The following is a 23666-nucleotide window of genomic DNA, read 5'->3' as shown; positions in this document are numbered from 1 at the left end:
TGAGGTTTAATAAGACAAAGTGCAAGGTGCTGCCCCTGGGTCAGGGTAACCACCGGTATCAATACAGACTGGAGATGAGCAGATGGAGAGCAGTCCTGCTGAGAAGGACTTGGGGGTGCTGGTGGATGAGAGGCTGGGCATGAGCCAGAAATGTGCACCTGTAGCCCAGAAAAGCCAGTTGTATCCTGGGTTGCATCAAAAGCAGTGCGGCCAGCAGGGCAAGGAAGGGGGTTCTCCCCCTCTACTCTGCCCTTGTGAGATCCCACCTGGAATACTGTGTCCAGCTCTCTGGTCTTCAGTATGGAAAGATATGGACCTGTTGGAGAGAGTCCAGAGGAAGGCCACAAAAGTGATCAGATGGAACACCTCTCCTATGAAGACAGGCTGAAAGAGTTGGGATTGTTTAGCCTGGAGGAAAGAAGGCTCCAGGGAGACCTTATTGTGGCCTTTCAATACTTAAAGGGGGCTATAAGAAAGGTGGGGACAAACTTTTTAGCAGGGCCTGTGGTGATAGGACAAGGGGTACTGGCTTTAAACTAAAAGAGGGTACATATACACTAGATATAAGGAAGATATTTTTTACAATGATGGTGGTGAAACACTGGAATAGGTTGCCCAGACAGGTTGTGGAAGCCTGATCCCTGGAAACCTTTAAGGTCAGGCTGGATGGGGCTCTGAACAACCCAATGTAGTTGAAGACGTCCCTGATCATTGTAGGCGTTTGGACGAGATGGCCTTTAAAGGTTCCTTCCAAACCAAACTATTCTATGATTATTTTTCTAAGCTTGAATTTTAGTGACAGATCCTCTAGTTGGTGAAAAAAATGAAATTACACCAACTTACAACAGTGAGAAAGCATTCTTATTTTCAGTTATAAAAGTGAATCTATCATTACTTTTTATCTTCTGTCCCTTCTGTTCAGCTTTAAAGAAAAGAGATAGAGGAATGAACTTGAGAATAAAGCTTTCTTGAACTTTATATGCTGAGTCTTAGAAAGTTTGTTGGCTTTTATTACTGTAATATTTGGGTCCAGCCATGTAGCTATCACACCAACTTTATAATTGACTAGATTACTATTTTAACATAATTATTTATTTATTTATTTAGTGTAAAATGTTAAGACATAGAAATGATAAATACCTCAGATAGGAGAAGTGATCTCTAACATTAATTCTACAACTCAAAATGCAATAGATTCTACTATAACACACTGTTTACAAAGGGTTATTCTGATTTGGTTTTCATTATTCTAACCCCTTCCTTTTTCAAAGGCAGCAATTTTACAAGATCACTTTGCTCTTACTTCCAGCAATTCACTTCTCTATCACAACAAACCAGAAAGTGTAGACATTCAGATCTTTGAAGGTATAGACACACACATATCTTAAGATCTTTCTCCTCATTAAGAATTTCTGAGTTCAGTCTGATGTTGAAGCTCCAGGTGAACCACCAAAAGAACCCCCATGTTTGGGGAAAATGGCAGTAGCAGACAATAGAGGAAGGAAGAAATGAAGATCCAGTGACAAGCTAAATCACTGATGTTGGGCATTTCCAGATGGGATTTTTTCTTAAATGGATATGCTGCTACCCAGTCTGCATCTAGGCATTTTGAGCATTCTTGCCTTGAAAGACTTGAGGGCACAGAGAAGCCAGGAAGAAGCTTGAATCCTAGCTTGAATCCTTTGTTGCATTCTTAGGACATTAAGACAGCTTTGTTGCTTGTCTCGGTGTAGTTAAAATGACACATCTTAATACTCACGTCATTAAATACTTTTCTTTTAATGTCATTTCCCACTTCCTCAACTTCCTTGGTTCCCATCTATAAATAATGACTATGTCTAACTTAGCAACTTTGACTTAGACATACTGGGTTATACCTAGGAGATTTCACCATATACACTCCTCCACATACTAAGAGTTTCTCGTGTTTATAACCTGTTTAGAAGTTGTGTGAAAATAGATCTTGTTCACAGTGTGCCACCAATTGCTTCCTTTCTGCTCTACTGCTGTGTTTCTAGACTAACAGTGGTTTTTTTGCCAGTCAATTTCTGTCAGCATTTGAAAATCTTAGTGATCTACTTAAGAGGTAAACAAGTTCAATGATATTCTGAACATTCAAACAGTTTGTAGTCAGAAGTACAATTTGCCTTCTGTTCATTTTTTCTCCTGAAATCCCATCTTAAATTTGTTAAACCCAAAAATAGGCTGGTATCCCTAAGTTCTATATTGGCATAGATACTACCTACAACTTTCAATGCTTCCTTTTAATCTCCATGCCTAAGGATAATACGGTAAAAAATTATATCTTGAGAAAGGCATAAAATAAAAAAAAGACAATAAAAGAACAGTTTTAAGTCTTTAAATAAGACACCTTTTCTTCACACTCCTTTGATACAAAGCTGCACACATCTTGAGATGATTGTGCATGATCTATTATCATTTTGTACACTCCAAGACCCCACAACACAAATAACAACACTGCTTTTGAAAAAGATACCATGATCCAGTTCTCTCCAGTTCACTCTGGTTGCTCTAGAGTAACCAGATATTTCACATTGTCTCATGCTCTTTAGGAAAGAAAAGGCTTTTTTTTTATTTTCCACCATATTGATCAATTACTGCTTCTAAAATTTTATCTGATACAATCTTTTTCATAATAAAAAACGTCTCTCTTTGTAACAAAGTGCCTGAGACAACCCCAGTTTCTACTGAACTGCATGTGTAATACTGGTTTTTGCCTGTGAAAAAATTAAAGTAAAATTTCAGTCAGGACACTAATCAGAAAAGAAAGCTGAAGATAAAGGGAAAAGATGATCACAGGCATTTAATTCCAATGAGAATTATTGCATCACTACCTTTACATGAAATACAATCCCCAGAAAACAATTCATATATAAACCTGTCTAGAACTCTAAGTTCTAGAAAAAAATTTCACTGAGAGAATTAAGTTAGTTCACAGTTACAAATTTTGCTCTTTTTCTAATATGATAGTGGAATGTGCTGTATTGCTAAAAGCAGAACTAATATTCTCTTTAAATCACTACAACCTGCTGAATTCAGAGAAGGTACTATTATGTACACTGCATAAACAGAAATATATAAAATTATAATGTGATATGGGGAGTTTCTGCTTTTTCTCACCTATATTTAGCTTTTTTTCCTTTAAAAATTAACAAATTAAATTTAGGCAATCTAAGTCTCTAATCAAGGCAACTTCTTGTTAACCCTGTTAAAGAGGTTAATAAACCATAAGAAATTTCTGTGCTTCCTGGAGCATGGAAACCTGCAATAAAGAAGGGCAGGAATATTATTGCATTTTGGATACACTTTTTTTTTAAACTTTCACAAAGTCACACTCTGAGCATTTATAACGTCTCTCTCTCAAAGTTTTTAGTCATTTTCCAGTTTCAAATAATTTAATTGAGGGTAGAGATCTCAAAACTCTAAGTGAGGTACAAAAAACCTCTTAATTCAGCAAAAACAGTTTCTGTTTGCACTAGCTGGGGTGGAAAACCTGTTGTAACATACTGACGAAGAGAGAAATGAATGAGGAATGAATGAAGGGACAGAGAAAGATATTCAGTGTATCCATCAGTTACTGCTTCTACAAGTTTAATCTGACCTGGCCTTTCTGTGAAATACTTCTATATTGGTTTAAATATTTGCGTTTTCAGATTAGAGAACTAAGCATTGACAAGAAGGGAAAAAAGGAAAATATATGAGTTCTTTATTCTCTTCTGCCCAGGACTGGAACAAAGATTGACAGTGCTGGTGAGGTAAGAAAATAATCAAGTAGATGATAATTACTATGACTGCTATACAAGAGGAAAAAATGTCTTAATAACATAGAGAAAGGACAGCTTAAAAAACCCCAGTAACCTGCAAAAAAACCAACCACCTTCTGCTGAGTTTCAAGATCTGATTTGGATTATAGAGTGCACAATACAATAGCTCAAGAGTAATCTGCAAAAGGGCACATAAATGTGGATGACATCTAAACAGCATGCTTCAGCTAAAATCACCATCCTACTGATACTGAAGAATACAGTGCAAATTCTAGTTTAGTAACCTCAACTAAAAAAAAATGAACTATTGCAATAAATGAGTGTATGCATGTATGCATGTATATGTATGACAAAGCTATGTATATAGCTTTATAATCAGGTGTGTGAACTTTAAAGTCTTCCCACTTCCTAAGTGACTTTTCAAGAGACATAGAATCATGTTTTAAATACAGAGGTATCAGGTGATCTGACTGATGGTTTAAATTACTATTTGCCTTGGGGAACAGGTCCTTTCTACCGTTCATTGAAATAGTTGTCTACTATTCACTAAAATCCAGTAATTTATATTAAGACCACTGTATCCTGACTCCTGAAGTCTTCCATTTTTGAGAAATTCTACTTCTAAACAGAAAATAAAAATGAAGGAGAAACTGCAAGTGATGAAAGCAAACCATGAACATACAATGCAAATGCTGTATTGCGTTGACAAAAAATCTATTGAGAAAAAAGCAGCAAAGCAAGGCAAACAAAGGGGAAAAAGTTACAATTTCATAGCTCTAAAGCAGTGATTTTAGGAGATTATTTTAATTATATTCAATTATTGAGTATATTAGATGATAAAGCCTATGACTAATCAGATACACAGGCTTTATAGCAATTATTATTTCAGCAGCTGAATGATTCAAACTGACAAAACACGTGAACTTCACCTTGTTTAGCCCTATATCTTAAACAGATATTTTCTGTAGCATGTGCTCTAAAAGATAGCAATAATGTGTCTTTGTTAGAAGAAAATAACTAACACTGTCTGTTCACACACAGACTAGGAGGCAGGCAGTATATTTTTAGCTAGTGTTAGTGCAAAAGCCTCTTGGAAGTGTCTCTTACCAGTTCTCCTGCACTGCCTGCTGCGTGATGGCAATAACTGATGAGACCAGGGATGGGCTGTTCACCTTTTGCCATGATAACAGCTGAACTGGTGTAGGATGGATGCTTCTAATGCACAACACATAACAGCTATGAATACAGTGACAGGAAAACATGAAACTATACAAGCAAATGACCAAAAAGGAATGAGGTGAAAACGAGTGTGACACTGAAATGCCAAGTTCATGTGAACATAGCCAGTTTAGATCTCAGGTATTTTCTGCCATTAAAAATGGCACATATTATTTGTCTTTGCCTATATCACAAAAAATTAAACAATTTAAAGTTTGCATTAATAAAAACTGATACTTGCAAGTGATAATTACCTTAATTCATCCCTGTAAAGACATATGTAATCAGGATTTCCTGTATATTGGGAGATGATCTCCAGCTGCAGCTGTCTTAGAAATGTCAAGATGTCTCAGACCTGAATTCACATTTCTGGAGTTAGAATGTTGCTGCTTTGGTTTAAAAATTGTTTAATATAATTTTGAGTTACTTAGACTTTCAATTCGCATAATAGGAATTAAAAGCACAATTTGTGGAGTAAATATAGAACAAAGCAGTTTGGAAAAAAACCTTTCCAAACACACAGGGATACATTGTCTTTTCACTTGAAAACTGAAGACATAAAACTGAGGTAAATATTTGTATAATGCTTCAAATAATACAATAATTATTTGGAAAACATTTAAAATTTGAACAGAAATTATTTACAGGTGTTATCTTTTTTTTTTGAGTCTCCAATTTATTATTTTAGTTTGAGTAATGCAAGGCTATAAAGACAATATGATGATATTTAGTTTGTTGGCAGAATTTCACATCTTTTATGTGGGCATGCACACTGGAATATAGTAATCTGGATAGCTTATTACTTAATCTGCTACCTCTGTCATATTTTTTATCAATGTTTTCAGAAACCAACATTTTAATTTCAAATTAGATATTACGGGTTAGAAAATTTTGTTGCGATTCCTTAACATGCCATCTAATGGACTTTGCATGTTCAGGTGTGTGAGTACTTTGAACTAAAAAAAACCCACTTAAAACTATCTGTCACATCAGAACAGTATTATAAAAACATATGCTAACATCAAGATAATAAATCATTTATCTCCCACTGAAATTTGAAATCACCTACTGAAACAGAATTCTTATATTTTTTAGATGTTATATTTCTACAAAAAGTACCTAAAATACATCTGTTTGACCACAGAGATCTCAATACACAGTCTTAACATGCAAATGAATATTGGTGGAAAGTACCTGAGATAGAAACGAAAGGGGTCTCTTAGGGAAACAAGTCAGACTCACTTTAGCTGCGATAGCTGCTGCTGTTATATGTGAAGAAGAACTGTCTTCTGTTGAGGCAACTCCACTATCCTTCTTCTCTTCCTCCTCTTCCTCACACTGTACTCCTTTGTCTTCTGTCTGTTTGTGAGGGCTGGTGGTTGGAGGAGGAGAAAGAGGAGGTGGTGGTGAAGGTAGATCTTCAAGCTCATCGTGTACCTCCTTAACTTTTACAATGGCGTCCCGCAAAAGATCAATGGCGTGAGGTAGGGCTGGCAGTATAAACTGAAAGCATTCCTATGCACAACAAGAAGAGAAATGACTGTGAAAAGTTACCTGCAGAAGTAAATAAGGATCTTTCAGATTTACTCTTAAAATATATTTGGGACTTAGATGCATCTTTTCACCCAATCGTAAATAAAACCTTACCTGTCCAATGCAATTGCTCATAGAGGGTAAAAAAAATGAACTCAGAATGAGACCTGCTGACTGTTCTATATATTTTTGCCTTTTTTTATGCAAATAGAGTAAATTGCACAGCTACTGTAATTAAGCTAATATTGTATTAAAACTTCAGAAAACAAGAGTTAAATTTTTGTGAATATGTAATGCAGAAAACAGTTCACAGCAGCTGGCAGAATGCTACAAAAATGCAGAATAAAAACATTAACTATATCCCTGCAGGGATATTAGCTTCAAATCATTCCTATTACGCTCCTTCACAACTAGAGAACAATTCATAAGGGTTTCCATAATTAAACTTTTATACAATTATATCCTTTTTTATTCATGGGCTTATCCTATATACTGGAAGAATTACAAACTACACTGATGTTATTATAATGCTATGTAACTCAGAAAAAATGGTTCATAAATAATCTATTTTTTCAAACCTCTCTTTGCTCTATGATCTTAAAAACAATTAGAAGGTTTATTTTATATGGTTGGAGAAAGCAAAAATGCAGACACTGTGCAATTTTCTCATTCCATTATGGGCACACACATATATAGCTACCCGTGCTGCTAAAATATGCTGGCATTTCATCAAATCAAAGAGGAACCCCAAGATGTCATGCTCTGCAGCTGCCTGCTCAGATCAGGGTCAATACGAAATTCAGACAGGCTTCTTAGGGCTTTGTTCAGTCAAGTCTCGAAAAAAAATCAAAGAACAAAGACTCTTCTTGACAACCTGTTCTAATCCATAATTAGTGTTTTTGTTGGGTTTTTTTGTTTGTTTGATTGGGTTTTGTTTCATTTTGGTTTGGTTTTCCATTTCTTTTTATCCAGCTGGAAGCTACCTTCTTCAATTTATGACTAATGTCTCTCATTCTCCTGCCAGGCACCTCGATAAAAAGTTTTCTTCATGTCATTTGAGGAGACTGCATATAAACATTAAATTATTGGAAAATAATGGCAGGGTCACAAGAATGAATTGCCATAGTGATGCAGTCAGGGAACACACAAGTTGACAGGCAAAGCTGGCAATTATTCCTTGTGTTGCACTTCATTTTCAGTTTTGTTTCAAGCACAAGGAAGATCTTAAAAAACGTATTCTGAAATTTTAGAGTATCTAGAAAATAAATAATGATAAAAATTTTATAAATAGATATTGAAATAAATCTTTTCAATAAATAAAAATGACTACATAAACAAAATAAAGAGCAAAGCATCCATCGGAAATTACTGGAGTTTATATAAGCCACTTTGTAAGTGAAACATGACTCACAAACACTACTTCCTCAAAGTTTCTAAATAAGAACACATCTTTCAGTTACTCCTTTAAGAGTAATGAATGATAAGTCAGACCACTTCACATATTTATAAATTCTTTAAAGGTTCAGTTTGGTACTGTGAAGAACTGGAGTAAACTGGATGATTGTAAAATGCTGTATAAAATTAATATATATTAAAACATATTTGTAAAGATAATAAAAATTACGACTTATAATCCAACTGCAAACCACAGTTATTATGCCACCATAGTATTACTTTTAAAATGGTTTAAAATAATGAAACATACAACCACCATCACTTCAGCAAAAACACAAACCTCCAGTAAGTGAAAAACAAGGACAACAATCCCTGAACCGACCAATAATTGTGAAAAAGTACATTAATAATTGACTCATTAGAGAATCATGTTCCCCACTCCTACCACTGAAATAGAACCTTGTTGGCTTGATTGTTGTTGCAATGGTTCTCAGTAAGTACTCTAAAAGCTCATGTTATTTGTGAAACTCATTGTTTCTACAATTGTTACTACACTTATGAAAATTGCCATAGGCCAAATGATTTTAAGAAGCACCTGGTAATTTCACACTTTGCCCTCTTTCATAACATTAGCTATGTTTTGCAAGGCTAAAGAAAAAAAGAGACCAGAAAAAATGGAAGTATTCTACAGATCTGGATTCAGTGGTACATGCCACAAAAATGTTCTCTGGAGAAAACACATTTGGCATGCGGTTAATTTTTGAGATTAAGCATTTAAACTACTGCCATTAATATTTTAATATCTTATTAAAGTAATATGTATATTGCTGCAATTTCATAATTTCATATAAGTTTCTTATATAATCATATTTATACAGTGGAAAGGAAATTAGCAAGTCATAAAAGAGAAAAATGAGAGAAATTCCTGGTAACAATCTATCCTTTTTGGTTCTTGAGAGTCAGCCTGTTAGGGAACAATTTTTTCTACTATTCATCTTAAAAATCTTTGCTGAAATCTGATGCTTTACAGATGCTTTGTACTAAAATAAACTGTGACAGGACAGAGTATCATCACGACAGGAGCAAATAAAACATCAGTTTATCAAAAGCTTGCTTGTATAATGCAATCATACGACATTTTTTTCCTTTCCAGCAGAATTTTCTTTTTTATTACTTACTCTATATGAAACTATTGTTAAAATACTTATTAACACTTTTTCATTTCTTCATTTCTGCAATTTATCTGTCTTCACAGTCTGATTGTCTCAGGACAGAAAATGACAATTGCTTCTGTACCTAGCATGTCAGTAGTGCTACTGAACACAATAAAAACCATTAGAGATTGTAGGCTATTTAATCTCTTTCATAATTCAACAAAAGAAGTACTCACTTCTGAAATAATCTTCTTACTGGTGCATCAGTTCTTTAACATGTGGGGGCCATTGCTATATTAAATACATGTACATCCCTATGACTTCCCACTGATAAGTGGAAGAATTTCAAGAAGGTATACTTCCACCTTAGCACCCTTCAACTCCTGTTGCATGTTTTGAAGACTTTTAAATTTCTTTTTAATTCCAGTCTCATTAGATTTCCTAAAAAGGCTCTAAGGAATGGTAGAATCATAGGAGGGCTTACTGAGTCCTTGAACTGAAACACGTTGATAATGTATCTGAAAACCTAAGGTGGCTTCTTGAGATCATAGCATTCAAAACATTTCCTCTTCAACTTCCAGATGACAGCCCACATAAACGCTGTTTACTTATCTCCAGAGACAAGTCTTTCAAAAACCAGTCATTTCAGGGCTGTGCTGCTAAACACCTTAGTACTGTCTCCTCTGTGACTGAGTACTAATTGTTCAGAAAAAGTCTACCAGATATGCATTTGTTAGAGGTCAGAGGCAAAGACATTTTTTAATAAGGCCACTGACATAGTCTGAGCCCTGAAGAAATGGCTTCTCGTGATGGGACAATCTACCTTAGCAGTTTTGTATCAGATTGTACAGCCCACTATTCAGCTTGGCAGTATTTGTGTGAAGATTGTTTTCCTATCAGCCAACAACACAGAAATCAGCAAAAGATCTAGCCTTACTAACACACACACACACACAGATTCCTGCTGAAATTTGTGTTACAGTCAAAAAGAAAGAATGAATAAAAACACAAAGCCTAACTTCTCTGTCCAAACTAAGCAAAATGCAGGAAGAAAACAAACTGTATAAAGGGTGAAAAGTCGGACAGCAATATTGAGAAGATTTAAAAAAATCCTCAAATGCTCAAAAATTATGTTCCCTTTTTTCCCCTCTTGCTGATCAAAATTGGGAATGTTCTTCATACTCCAGCAAGTTCTACTGTTCTGCCTTCCTCTTATTTCTGTGCAAAAAAGAACGCTTTCTTGCTGTAGACAACCCAGGGATCAGGTACAAGCTAACTAGAGAAGAAGGAGGAAGTGTAAGAGACTATTACAGTCTTCATTAGTACTGCCTGCTAGAGTGAGTGCTTGCTTGCACTACATGTAACATTGTCCTGGTCACACAGCACTTTCAATCAGATTGGAATTGTACCGTCCCTGGCTGAGGGTGATGGTGTGTTCACTTACATGAATATGCATTTCAATTCACTTTTGTAAAATTTGTTGTAGTGGGCACTTTCTACCATTCAGCACAATGAGAAGTACTCATCATGGTTCCTCACTAGCAGATCAGTAAGAACACCTCTTACCTGTGACCCTTTCTTGCTACCTGGTAGATTAATTATGAGAGTTTTCCCTCTGATTCCACACACAGGTCTGAAAAAAAAGAAACACAGACTGAAATTCTGGCATGCAACTATCTCCACTGTCAAAACAAAACCAAAGCATTTAAGATACATTCAATGATTTATCAGATTTTGTAAACCTAATTTCCAATATATTTGCTGATAATGTTCTCATAAAAGAACTGAGGAGAAGTTGAACTGAGAAAGCATCATACCAGGCTGACAGCATCTAACATTGAATTGATAGTATAAAGACTGGATAGATTTCCATCTTTATTTAGATCTGTGTAGCTCGCTTAATCCTATTGTTTACTTGTATCCAAAACCACTATTTGATATAGTCCCTATTTGATCCTACACATGTTCTTTTGCAATGTAATTGATGGTGTCAAACACTATGTTCCTGGCCAGGTAAAAATACTAAGTCGTGCTTGTTGCATTAATTCAAATATGTCCTTTTTTTTAAAAAAAAAGATGCAACATAAGAAACATGAAGAGGGTAGTAATTATCAAGTGAAAATTGCACTTATGCAATTCAAATCTAATTCTTCCTAACAGTTTTTCCCTCAAGAAAAGACAAAACTAACTATCAAAGATGGAAGTTTTTATTTCACTTTTTTTGTCTTTAGGGAATTCCTTTCGTGTTCATGGAAGACTGAACTTAAACATTCCAGCAGCAAATGCTTTCTGTTGTTTAGTTTGACCCTTCAACATTTTAGCTAGATATTTTTCAAAAAAAAAAATTAAAATTACTGAGTTTTGTCTTGAGGTTGTAAAGAGTGTTTCTTCTGTTTATGAAACCAGCAGTGAAAAACACAGGACTGGGATATAAGGATAAGAAAAAAGTAAAAGGACAATACCAAACCACAAAGACACAGAGGTTATAGTTAAGAGAAACTGTGACAATCACTTCACTGAACAAAAAACAAGTTACAAGTGAAGACAGAATAGAAAAGAAAATAATTCCCAGTTATGGCATTACCAAAAGTTTTGAGCCAAAGGATATGGTTTGTTGGGTAGTCAGCTTCTCTGGATTCCTTCTTATACAAATAATTCTCAGTGATTAAAGTCATTTATTGGTAACATGGTATTTTTTATCAGGGTAGCAAGTATTTCCACGACAGCTGTCATAATGCTCAGAAGTAAATAGCAGAGAGATCATTTTTGTGCCACAAAATGAACTTCTGATATCACAGTCAAGCTAGCCTGAAGAGAAGTCTTGCTTTCAACTGGCAGTTTGAATATTGCCTGACTCCTAGCTTCTGTTTTCTCATATTCACTTCTTTTACACTACGTACACTCAGTTCAGAAAGAACTCCTGGTAGCTGAGGAATGCTCTACTGCAGCACAAAGATGAAGAGCCTGAGATAAAGAAATGTCTTCATTTATTCTTGTTGCAGTCGTCAAGCCTACAGAGCACAAACTCAGTCTAGCAAATCCCATATATGGCTTACAGTTTATGACAGATTTAAAACAAAGGAAATAGGAATTGTCCACAGAGAAATAAAAATGCGGTGGAATTGTGTTTGGCAGATAGCTCCTTTAATAGTCTTCTTCTTGGCTCTTCTATTCCACTTTAAATAATTTTGAACATTATAAGATAAATAACCAGTACAATCAACTGATAATAAAAAAGGGATTAAACCAGCTGAAAACTGGTTTCTCCTGAAAACTGCAAGTTTTGGCTGCCAATAATCAGATCTAATGGTTCAAGAGAGAAATGGAGTTGACAAAAATTTCTCAAGAGAGCATGCAAAAGTAAGTAAAAGTACCTAAGAAATGCATGGTTTGCAAAAAAATATCGTGTGAAAAAACCCCATGATCTCCCTGGTAAGAAAATATGCTGTTAAAAGCAGAAAAGATGGGCAAGGGAACAGAGAGTGCTTTAAAAAGCCACAGTAAAGACTGGCATGGCACAGGCAGTTGAAGGCAAGGGATCAGGTGAAGGGAAGAGATAATTCTGGGATAAGGCCAGTTTTGGAAGGTCACAGAGAAGAAATGGAAACACTTTCAGGAAACACATAAAAAGGTCTTTAATATTCTAAGACAGTCCCTTCTCGATTCTGGGTCTGAATCTGAACTGAGAATGAGAGTGTCGCTGTCCCTCATTTGCGCCCTACCCAGCCTACAAAATAACTTGCCAATGCTGGCCCTAAGGCAGGAAGACAGCCTATAACTTGTAACAAGTTTTAAAAGTTCATGTGATAAAATTCAACATGACTGACCTAACATTTCCAAACCTGCAGGTGATTTATAGATGTGTCAGCCTAATGTTACACAACAGAACTTCTGCTTTTGTTTTTTTATTTGAAAAGTCAAAGACATTACAGGCAGAATTATCCATCAGGACTTCATTTCAAAATGAAGTCAGTGAGAAGTAAGCTTAGGGTAAGTGACATTTAATGTTTTATACTTGAAAAAATTAGGATTTACATTTCCCTAACTCTGTACCTAAAATTAGTGTAAGTTTCCGACCTCTTTTATTGTGTGCTTTAATCCTCATTGTAAGAGGGGATTACAGCATTACCTCAATTTTCAGAAAGTATATGAAAATATATATTAACAATTTGGGTCTTCAAACAATTGATGTAAGAAAAATACCAGAGAATGCGCCTGCATTCAGAGAAGATATAATAAATAAAGAGCACCAATACTCATAGTATTACACACAGGACAACAAACAAGAGAGAAGTAAATTTCCTTTCCCCATCTTAAGCATTTGCATAGGAATTCTACAAAAAAGTCTAATTATAATAAACATTGCATTCATGTCGAAGTGAGATTGCACAAGAAATCAGAATGTTGTAATTTTGTGTACTTAACTTTATGATCTGAACAGTGTTATAAAAATAATGGCCTTTTGTATGCTGATTGCTTTTAGGCCTGTTCATTGGGAATTTTTTTAAGGCCTGATTGCATGCAGCATCTTTGCAATGTTATCTCCCATCATTCTCATTAATTACTACTGAAAGTGGCTGTAGTTTAAGGGCCATTTTCTGTCTATATGTACAGAAGAGCCAGGACGCAATGCAGCATTTTGGTTCCACTTCCATTACAATATCCTTTCAGCCACCCTGATCACACCACATCCTAGATCAAACTTGGTGGCGGTTATCCTTTTCTTGGTCAGAAACAGAACAGCTAAATTAGCCTTACTCTCTTTGAGTAGCATTCTCTTATCCTTTCCTTTCAGATAAATACAAACTGATATAAAAATTCTATCAGATAAAAAAGTGAAAATACTTTTTAATTGGTACAGAATTTGAAGGTGTTAACTTGGTAATGTTGCCCTTTCAGATATGTGATACAGGGTATGGAAAGTTTTAAAATACCTTGTCGAATCACTAAACCTCTCATCTCAATGTCCTTTAAAAATGCAACTATCTGAACACAAACTTGTATTTTTAAAAGTTTCTTCTTTATTTCTTATACAATTATTTTCTTGTTATACCCTCATTATACGAGAAATCAAAAACCTGTAACAGCCATTGTTTCTTACTTACCTTGAAATAATGTGTAAGTGCAAATTAACTTATGAAAGGTATTGCTATTACTGTCTATCGTATGTAAAATGAAGCAAATTGACAGAATAAAATAAAAATCAGCTCCAGAAAAAAATACAGAATAAGAGGTATCACTTATAAAAACCAGAATAACTACAGGTAGAGAAACAGTTACTAGTTATTTAGTAGGAAATACTAAACTCCAGGAATTAAAGTACAATATCTGAAAGGATAGAACAAAATACCATTTTACCTTCTACAGAGAGCTTCTGCTGATACTGGAATAAAAGCAATATCAAAACAATACATTTGTCTTTATCAAAGATTTGGGGTTTTTTTGCCAAACAAGGCATTTTAGTACTTGATGAACAACATACAGAAAAATTCTTCACTCATCACCCAAATGCCACAGTTCTAGAATGAAAAGACAGCTATTTAACGGTGTTCATCAATATTACAAATAACATGGATCAGAAAATACAGGAAGATACAGTTTCTAATAGACACAACAAAGGGAATTAAAAGAGAAAATGCAATTATTATTCTTGGAATTTGGCAACTTCAGAGAAGTTAAGACTTCTAGTCTTGATAATAATGGCAATATTCAGGAATTTGTGCATAGTCATTGAATAACAATGTGTATTTCTAAGGAAAGAGTTCATCATATATTTTTAAGGAAATAGTCTTACCTGGACAGCATGCCCAGAGGAGTAACATTAAGTGATCCCATCAGCATTGCCAGGGCCATCCCTGGGGCTTCTCGCTCTATTACTTCTTTAGTGGCCTGCAATCAAAGATTAAATAGCAAAGTGAGCGACAAAGTACAAGGATAAGAAAAAAATGTATAAAACCAGATAAAAATTGGGTAAGAATATCTCATTTTGTTCTGTCAAAAAATGTTGTTGCTAAATTTTCAACACTGAAATACATTACAGAATTTTCTCTTGGTTGTATAAAATAGGGAAAGACAAGGGGGTTGGGAAGTAGTACTGTTAGCTGACTGTGAAGATTCCTATAGAAAATTATAAAAGTCAGGACCCTATAAATACAGAAAGCGTTAACCAACACCACAGAAATAACAACTGCCTCAAAAAGAAAGGAAAAAGTGTTTGAGAATAAGCAAAGAAAAGACTGCCTTCTCTTCCTCATCAATCTTGTGCATTTTCCTGTTGCATTTTCCCAGGCATGAGAAGGGTAAATCAGTCTGTGAGACAGAAAAAAAAATTTGCGAAGGGAAGCCCATGTAGCAGGCAAGCAGGAAAATAGTAAAATGGTAATGATAGTGGCCAGAGGCTGAGGCCTTCCCTTTCAATCATGTCAGCAAAATAGTGTTTCCAAATAGGCTGATGGCTTTTATTCACAAGCAGTCCATATGCAGTGGGCACTGAGAGTCTGGAAGCAGAGTCTGAAAATTCTTGTCTTTTTAGTCCTTTTTTCCACAAAGGGAATCGGATGGAAAATCATGCACAACATTATGTCCTGACTTCCTAACACAAATTTTCTTGAACACACAATCCATCCAGTCTCCCAACTTCTAACTTTAGTTAGTACACAACATCTTAAAGACTGCTTACAGTCTCACCCTCTCTTCATTTACCCCACAGTAGTTGCTGTTCAGTGGATCGCACTGTTTCACGTCCTGAAACAAGATTCTAACTTATTTGGCATAACTAAACTGGTAGCAATGATCATAAAACTGTGAAATCCGTGGTATAACAGACAGTCAACTACAACACTTTGATGGTATAGCTATCAAAACAGAAATACAAAAGAGTATCTTAAATATAAGGATATGCTGAATAAGCTGAATTTTCTTGGCAGTTCGATATAGCAAAATAATAAAATGGAAAAAAACCAGGCAAAATATTTTGTGTGAAAGATTCAATTATAAATCGCATCCTTGTACTTTTGTAAGCTTTTAGCTTACAAATAGAAAAACAAAGTCCTAGAGAAGGAAAATGACAGAATTAACCCAAACTAGGCATCCCTATAAGAAGGATCCAGAAGTCCTATACTAGTTATATGGATAAAACGCTTGCAGGAGGCAATAAATAAAACAGAAAAAAAATCCTTGAACAGTACAGATATTCATGTGTCCATATTCTCAAACACTGTCACTAACATTTAACATGTTTTAAAGGAATATGCCAGTATCAGAAGACATCAGACACAGCTATCATGTAAACCTTTGGGTATTTTATTAATAAGCAAACTGGTTATGTGCTCAGTTCTGGGAAGCTGGAACTTTGGTTTATACAAAACCAAGCAATTTCAATTCAGTAGCTGATACCACAGCCTCTTTTATTTGAAGCGTAGCATGTTGATTTTAATGTCTGCCATCCTATACTCAGAAACAGAAAAGCCATATAAATACAACTCAGTGACAGTGCTTCTACACAGGGGAAATGAGAAGAAGTGGTCTTGGAATGATGTAGACAAAACTAAAACCTCTCCATGGAGGAAGATTACCTGAAGGATAGCCTGAAGAAGGATACCTGCTGAGGTGTTAAATTATCAATCACATTAAAAATTCTTAAGACTATCCACAGACCTGATGATTTTTATAATATAGAAGAAAAAGGCATTGCAATGGTGAAGAGACACTTTGTTGACAATGAAAAAGTTGGTGAAACACGGAATTCTCTCTGTGTGCATATATAGGAAGTGTGTATCTATGCCTTTTATTTTCAGCTAATACCAAGCTTCAAAGCTATTCAAACCCGGTTTTAAATATAAAGTGCATTTTGAAATTTATTTTTTGCCCTTGAGCACAGTGACACTTTGAAGACATCATTAGTTAAAATTCTAAACAGGCTTCAAAGGTAGTACAAGATGCAAGAGAGTTCCATAAACAATGATCCTGCAGCTCAGGGAGTCCTTCAATGAAATTCAAGTCCTTTCTCCAACTTCACAAGAAAAATGACCTTCACAAAATGTCACTGCTAGCAGGCAATATGATTATTAAAAATGTATAGACTAAGCAACAAAATCTGAAAGGGCACCAAGTCCAAACAGCAGTACATTCCTCAACAGAAGTTTCTAAAAATACTTGTTTCAAAATATATATGCTTATATTTATTTCTGTAGGTAGACCTCTGAAAACATGGGAATGCTTCTGGTTTTTATATTTGCAGCCTTACTGCATAGATATTAAAAAAACTGCTGCTGCTAAGTAACCACTGTTACAGTGACATCTGCTCTTGAAATCAGTCACTGGACAGCCCACTTTTGGGATGCCCTCAAATAACACAACTTAAAATGTGCAGTTTACAGGAACTGAAATAGCCATCACACTGGGAAGGACACTCTTAATTAGTTATACATATATATGAATGAAAGTAACAGTGCTGCAATGACTGACAGATAACTTGTGTCTAGCTGTTACAACTCTTGGTTTCACCTAACAATATACCAAAGTGCTAGTGGTCAGGTTTTCTAATATTTCTTCCAGTATTATTCCTTTGAAAGAAGGGTGGAGGAGAGATGTCAAACCTAGATTTTCATCTGTGTCCAATTCACGAGTTAACTGTCTGGTACCAGCACCTGCCTGCATGGAAACTATTAAAGAATAGTGATTCAGCACCTTCACATTTTACTAGTACTCTAACAAGGCTGAATTAAGGCTGTTCAGCCTTGTTTCATGGGCAGTGTTTTTGTTGGTAGTCCAGCCAGCTGTTGCCTGCTGCAGGGGGCCATAATGTTGGCACAGAATGAATCAGATCAAGGCTGTTGCTACTGGCTCTCTTACAACAGCGATGATGACACTGCTGGGCACTAGCAGGAAAAAATGAAGGTATTTCATTCAGAGCTGTCACACTGATGCCTTAACTGGGACTGAAGGTATATTCTCAAACCCGAGGCTGACGACTGTATAAAAGGTAGGTGAAAAATACTGGAGTAAAATTGCATAAAATACTAAAATGACAGCAAAGAAGTGTCCCCAGTTTCTCAAGCATAGGGTGGTAGTGCAAAAAAGACAAATGCATACAAGAGGGATGTAGGTGGAAGAGAGGGTTTCCACAGAAGCAGAAACACTTAAAAATAAAAGCAAGAGTTCAGGAGACAGACAGAAATGCAGAAAATCCAGTTTGGAGGTTGCAAAGAAAGGCAAGGTTTGTAGTTTAGATAGGAGAAGGGAACATGGGAAGACGGAAGCTAAAGTGGAAAGGCAGAATTGTGGAGAGGAAGTCCCAGCAGCAGGATTGTCAGAAGGGCACAAATGAGAGTAGAATGAAAGCGAGTGAAGTGAGTGGGATGGAAAATAGCAGGGGAGGTTGGAAACATGATTTTTAAGGTCTCTTCCAACTTAAACCATTCCATAATTCTACAAAGGAAGACTGCACAAGGCAGCCTGGGCAGACAATACATGAGGGAAAAACTCAGGTGAAGCAAAAAGTAAGGCAGAACATGACAGAAGTGTCAGGCTGTGGGGGAACCATGGAGATAGACAATGGGACTGAAATAAAATTCTACTCCAGAGAGGAGAAGTAGGGACAAACAATTTAATTATTCAGGATTTACTAGCAATGTCTATGAGAGCAGTACTTCTTATATTTCATTGCTATATGAATAAATCCAACTGATTTTAAAGCACATTTTTGATTGTTTACAAAGTGCCTTTTTATTGGAGTTAGGGCATTATGTTCCCAAACCAACTGATATATTTTTAGATATCTTTGACGTAGTTGCTGTTGCTTAACAGATGGCTCGCTGCCAACTGCTTTCACAGAGTTCTCTGCTGCTTCACTGCCTTTCTTTGCCTCCATATAAATTAAGTTAGTTCAGTTCCCAACCTGTGGAAGCCCTTCCAGGCAGTTTTTGGAGGATATACCCACTGCAGACTGATTTAATTAAAAGACCTAGGACTACTCTTGAAATGTTCAGAAACTCCTTATCTTTGTCTTTCAGGGACTAAGTATAGCAAAGTTTGACCTCAATAGTAAGTAATCATTTGAGACATTTCATATACTCTTCAGCAGTTTTTGGACAGTAATACAGTTTTATTTCTTCAACTAAAATGCAAATACGAGACTCAGAAGTCATAATAAATTCAATTAAATTAAGATGACAGAGACTGCCTCTGTGGAAAATATTATTTCAGTAGAAAAAGTTAAAATCTATGACTCTGAATAGCATATCATAGAGCTATATATGCAAATTACTGGACAAATTTGCAGACAATTTATGTTTAACAGACTATAGAATTGACACTGATAATATTTTATTACCTATTTGAGCTTTTCACTGAAAGCTGAAATCTTGGAAGGGCCTAATGAAAGAAATACTTATATATCCTCTGCAACACAGCTCGCAGACCACAGTCAAAACTCAGAACAGCAGAGAAAGGACTAGAGAGACAGATCAATCAAATATGAAACAAAAAGGTCAGTCATGTCTGTCAACCAGTTGTGTAAGAAGTGTATACTCTAGGAATAAAAATTGCATCTCTCAGCCTGGAGATGAGATGCTTTCTTCAAGGTTATTTGGAATATGTCTGCTGGAGACAACACGTGTGCCAGTAATTTTTATTCACAAGTCAGCTAGTTCAGCTTATTGCCTACTTCCCTACTCTTATTTTGCAGGGGAAAAAATAGAGCTTACATGGAGCTAGACTGATCATAGCTTCTTCCCTAAAAAACACTTATCTATTTCTTCTCCATGTACAATACGAAATACAGGTTTCAGTTGGTTTCTTTTAATATACCAAAAAGTTTTTGGATAAGGATCAGTTTTGAGTCAACTCATTCTCACCATCTTGCTGTCTTTCCTTGAGTTTTTCCTATTCCCTGTCACCAATAACCTGTGTGATGATAATCTGTGTCTTTTTTTTAGGGATGTAAGGCTTGACAGGAACTGTGCTCTTTAGTGTTTTACAAAATCAAATTTCTTTGGTTAATTGACAAATGGATAAAACCGATCACATACGCTATTGCTGCAAAACAACCAAAATCAAGTAGGTTTGTAAAAGTCTCTCGTCATCAAAGTTAACAATCTTCTAACAACATTTTAGAGTGCTGCAGTAAGAGACACATCATGCAATGGCTGTTTTTTCATATGTACGCAATTAGGATTATCATTGATTTAACAATGTCAAATTACACAGATCCATATAAGTCAAGAGGGCAATGTATAGCTACCTTGAAGTAGGTGTTTGTTGTCATTTTAGAGCTTTTGACAGATTCACACCCACACCAATGAACCACATGCACCTTAAAAATGTAATAGCCCAACAGTTGTAATTTCCTCCAACAATAAATTATCCATTAGTGCTAATGATTTGGGCCTGTAAAAACCCATCAGCAGCTGTATAGTCCCAGGGTAGCAGAGAATAACTGATGTAAAGCTAAATTAAGCAGGAATCACTACGTTTGGGCTCATAGGATGGACTGGTGGTGGCTAGGCAGACATCAGTCCAGTGCCGACCCTGATGTGTTTGTTCCTCCTCACGAAGTGACTGTCAGCTTCTGTCTATTTAACTGGACAGTAAGAAACTCAGTCTGAGATTGAGATTCTATTTTGATGTTCCTGTTCAGTATTTTTGATTTTAAATGCAGTTATCTATGTCAGACACACAGAGACACATACTGAGAGCACTCTCAGCCTTTTGTATTTTTTTAAATGTAAAATAAAACAAAACATGTCTAATCATATTAGGGTGGCTTACTCTACCACCTTTACCTCTTACCAATAGTGAGCTTGATACATACTCCTCCAATAACTGACCTGATTCCATGTTCTTTTTCCTCTTCTTCTAACTTCACAGCCAAAGGTGAATGAAACCCTGATTAATGTAGTCGGTTTAAAATGAACTCTACAAACTGGTGTATCTGCCCACACCAATAATGCACTGCCAATAATTCTGCAGCACAAGAATACTGCTTGCACTCAGCATATTTGCAGTGATTCTGCTGCTACCAAGAACCTAAATATCACAGAATGGCCCTACAAAATTTATCTGGTTAAGGAACAAAAATGTGACAGCAATAACTGCTGTTAGATTAAACACAGACTCTGTTTTCTCTATTTCTCCCTATATCCATGATTCTGCCTGCAAATTGCCTGCTCCAAATTCCCTCACTGCCTTCACTGGGACCCATCAAATCATATATTGTAGCCTAATGCCTACGGCATGAGACTCGGGCGTCGGGAGCTAGTTCAGTGTCCTCCATGTTTATAAACTGCTATCAGGGAACTATTTTATCAGCACAACTCCACTGTGTATATGACTGGAGGTACCTCTGATAATACTCAGTGACTTACGCATGACCAAGCCATGAATATATCTAATTCTCAATAGTTGGACTCCACTGATACTTATTTTTGTAAACAAATAATTATATATTATTATTATAAATAAAATATAAATAATATTATTCAATAAAAAAATCTTAGTATTTATTGTAACTTTCCTTAAAAGCTCATTTTCTTCAACTGAAATCAAACTAATTAAAATATTTACTTAATAACACTGGTTCTTTTTTACTTAAGAGATTGTAAAACATTTGGGGGAAGATGCTTGACACTTTATACACAATAGAGAAGCCAAAAATTTAAATTAATATACTAGAAAAAACAACATTGTGGAATTTGTAAATTGTTCCTTCACTTCAGCAGATCTATGTCTAAATTTTGAGCTAAACCTGGTTGCATCTGATTTACATAAACTTCATATATCAGTGATTTGTCTGCCCCATTTGTGTAATTGAAATGTTAATGAAATTGATGTATTTGGGCATTTTTAAAATATCACTTCTAATATATATCAAGTGTTAATATTTTTTATTCCTGATTGCTAAATGAAGTTTTAAGATCATAAATGTGTATAAAATATTTACCATACAACCTGATCTTAATTTTATGATACTGCCTAGCCCCATACATTGTCATAAACCCACTAGACCAATCATTTTTACTAGCTGTTAAGCAAACAAACAGGACACTAAATGCTTTTCTGCACTATAAGGAATGCATTTAGGCTCTACAAAGTTGCACACAGCCCACCAGATGCATATGTTACAGCTGTCTAATGGTGTGTGTTAAGGCAGTGTCAAAAGGCAGATTATTTGCAATGGTGGAGAGGTTAGGAGGATTAGCTTGCTAAAACAACAGCTGGAAACAAGCCACTGCACTTAGCACAAAGAAGGGTCAGGTGTCTACTTCCTTTTTCAGCTCTCTTTTTCATGTGCAAACTGCTGTACTTCCCACTTGAACTCCACTTTGTGCAAGAACAAATAATTTTCTGTTCAGTAAAAATAATACAGTTGAAGACTTCCCAGTAAAGACAGTAATACCATACTGCTATTACAAAAACACTGTTAAAATTTTAGCTATTAACAATTACTATTTGTTTAAGTTTTCCCTCAGTTACTTCAAAATGTTTTATATTTAATACAAAATGTAAAAACCTAGGAAATCTAGCCCAACTTTCACATAATTCTTTAAAATCTGAAGAAAAGAAACAAAACCTGAGAAGTAAAAAATTCTGTTCTCTGCAAATCACAGTCATGCAGCAGAAATGAGAGAACTATGGGTATCCACACTATGTCAATAAGAATTCTACATGACTGAACTGTAGAATGTAGGTCATTCAGATTCTCATTAATGTAATGAGCTTTAACTAATAGTGTAACAACTAGGAAATACTGTCTCATAAAAAAGTAGCCTGGACAGTGCTTCTGATTATGTGTACTATCTTCTAGACTATGTATCTATACCAGAGTGGAGTCAGGGTACAGTTAGCTACATTTCAAAACTAGTGCCAAGCTTAGATTCTTCTATAAAGGGGAGGGAGGGTGTGTTTGTGGGTCAGGGAAGTATACTAAGCAATGAAGTCTAGAACTACCGTGATATTAGGAAAAGAATAGGCACTATTCCTCAGAGATTCTCATCAGTACACATAAAGAATGAGGTCACCAGGTAGAAATGCACACTGCTTTCTTTTAAGAACTTACCCAGTCTCTTGGTCATTGAAAGAACCAAAAGTTTTTACTTGCAATTTCACTGCTGTAAATAAATAATTTTGCAATGCCTCAGCTCTAGCACATTAGTTACTGAAACTGAGATGTGGAACTCCTTTCTTTTGAGGATATTGTCTGATGTTTCCTAACATACACTACCTTCTGCCAAGAAAAATATGGCATACGAAATTTTGCACTTCTAAATCTCCAGTTTCTGCCACAGGTAAAGTAGCTCCTCCAAACAATTTCAGATCTCAGATCATCAGTGTTGTAGATTTAATAAAACCCAACACTTCCTGAAATACACCTTCTACACTACAAAGGATGGACTAATGAGTGATAATTTTTCAAGAACACACCATGGCAACACAAGAATTACAAAAAGTACTTTACTTTCTCTTAAGGTTCTCTTACACATTATCTTTACTTTCCAAGTAAATGATAAATCATCTCTAATAACAGCAGCTTTAAAGTACTTCTGCCATAACCTAAAAATTCTTAAAAAGGATTCTTCTGTGA

The 23666-nt window shown here is 35.5% G+C and overlaps 1 protein-coding gene across 20 annotated transcripts in view; it reads right to left on the bottom strand.

Moving 5' to 3' along the window:
• The window catches only part of GPHN (gephyrin), a 287927-nt gene that overhangs the window by 95280 nt on the left and 168981 nt on the right, over positions 1–23666 (bottom strand). For 12 of the 20 annotated variants that reach the window (XM_051791387.1, XM_051791390.1, XM_051791391.1 and 9 more), the window contains 4 exons: positions 14880–14974; positions 10652–10718; positions 6246–6518; positions 4893–5000 (listed from right to left, as the gene is read on the bottom strand). In XM_051791387.1, coding sequence (XP_051647347.1) covers positions 4893–5000; positions 6246–6518; positions 10652–10718; positions 14880–14974 — 543 coding nt within the window. The remainder of the gene's footprint in view (positions 1–4892; positions 5001–6245; positions 6519–10651; positions 10719–14879; positions 14975–23666) is intronic. The other 8 variants (XM_051791392.1, XM_051791401.1, XM_051791403.1 and 5 more) reach the window with 1 other exon arrangement.

Source organism: Manacus candei, unplaced genomic scaffold (assembly GCF_025592945.1).
Source record: "Manacus candei isolate 608988 ecotype Guabito, Panama unplaced genomic scaffold, ASM2559294v1 h1tg000033l, whole genome shotgun sequence".
NCBI lineage: Eukaryota > Metazoa > Chordata > Aves > Passeriformes > Pipridae > Manacus > Manacus candei.
Note: the sequence above shows the minus strand (reverse complement) of the source record. Positions and strands in the feature narration are given on the sequence as shown.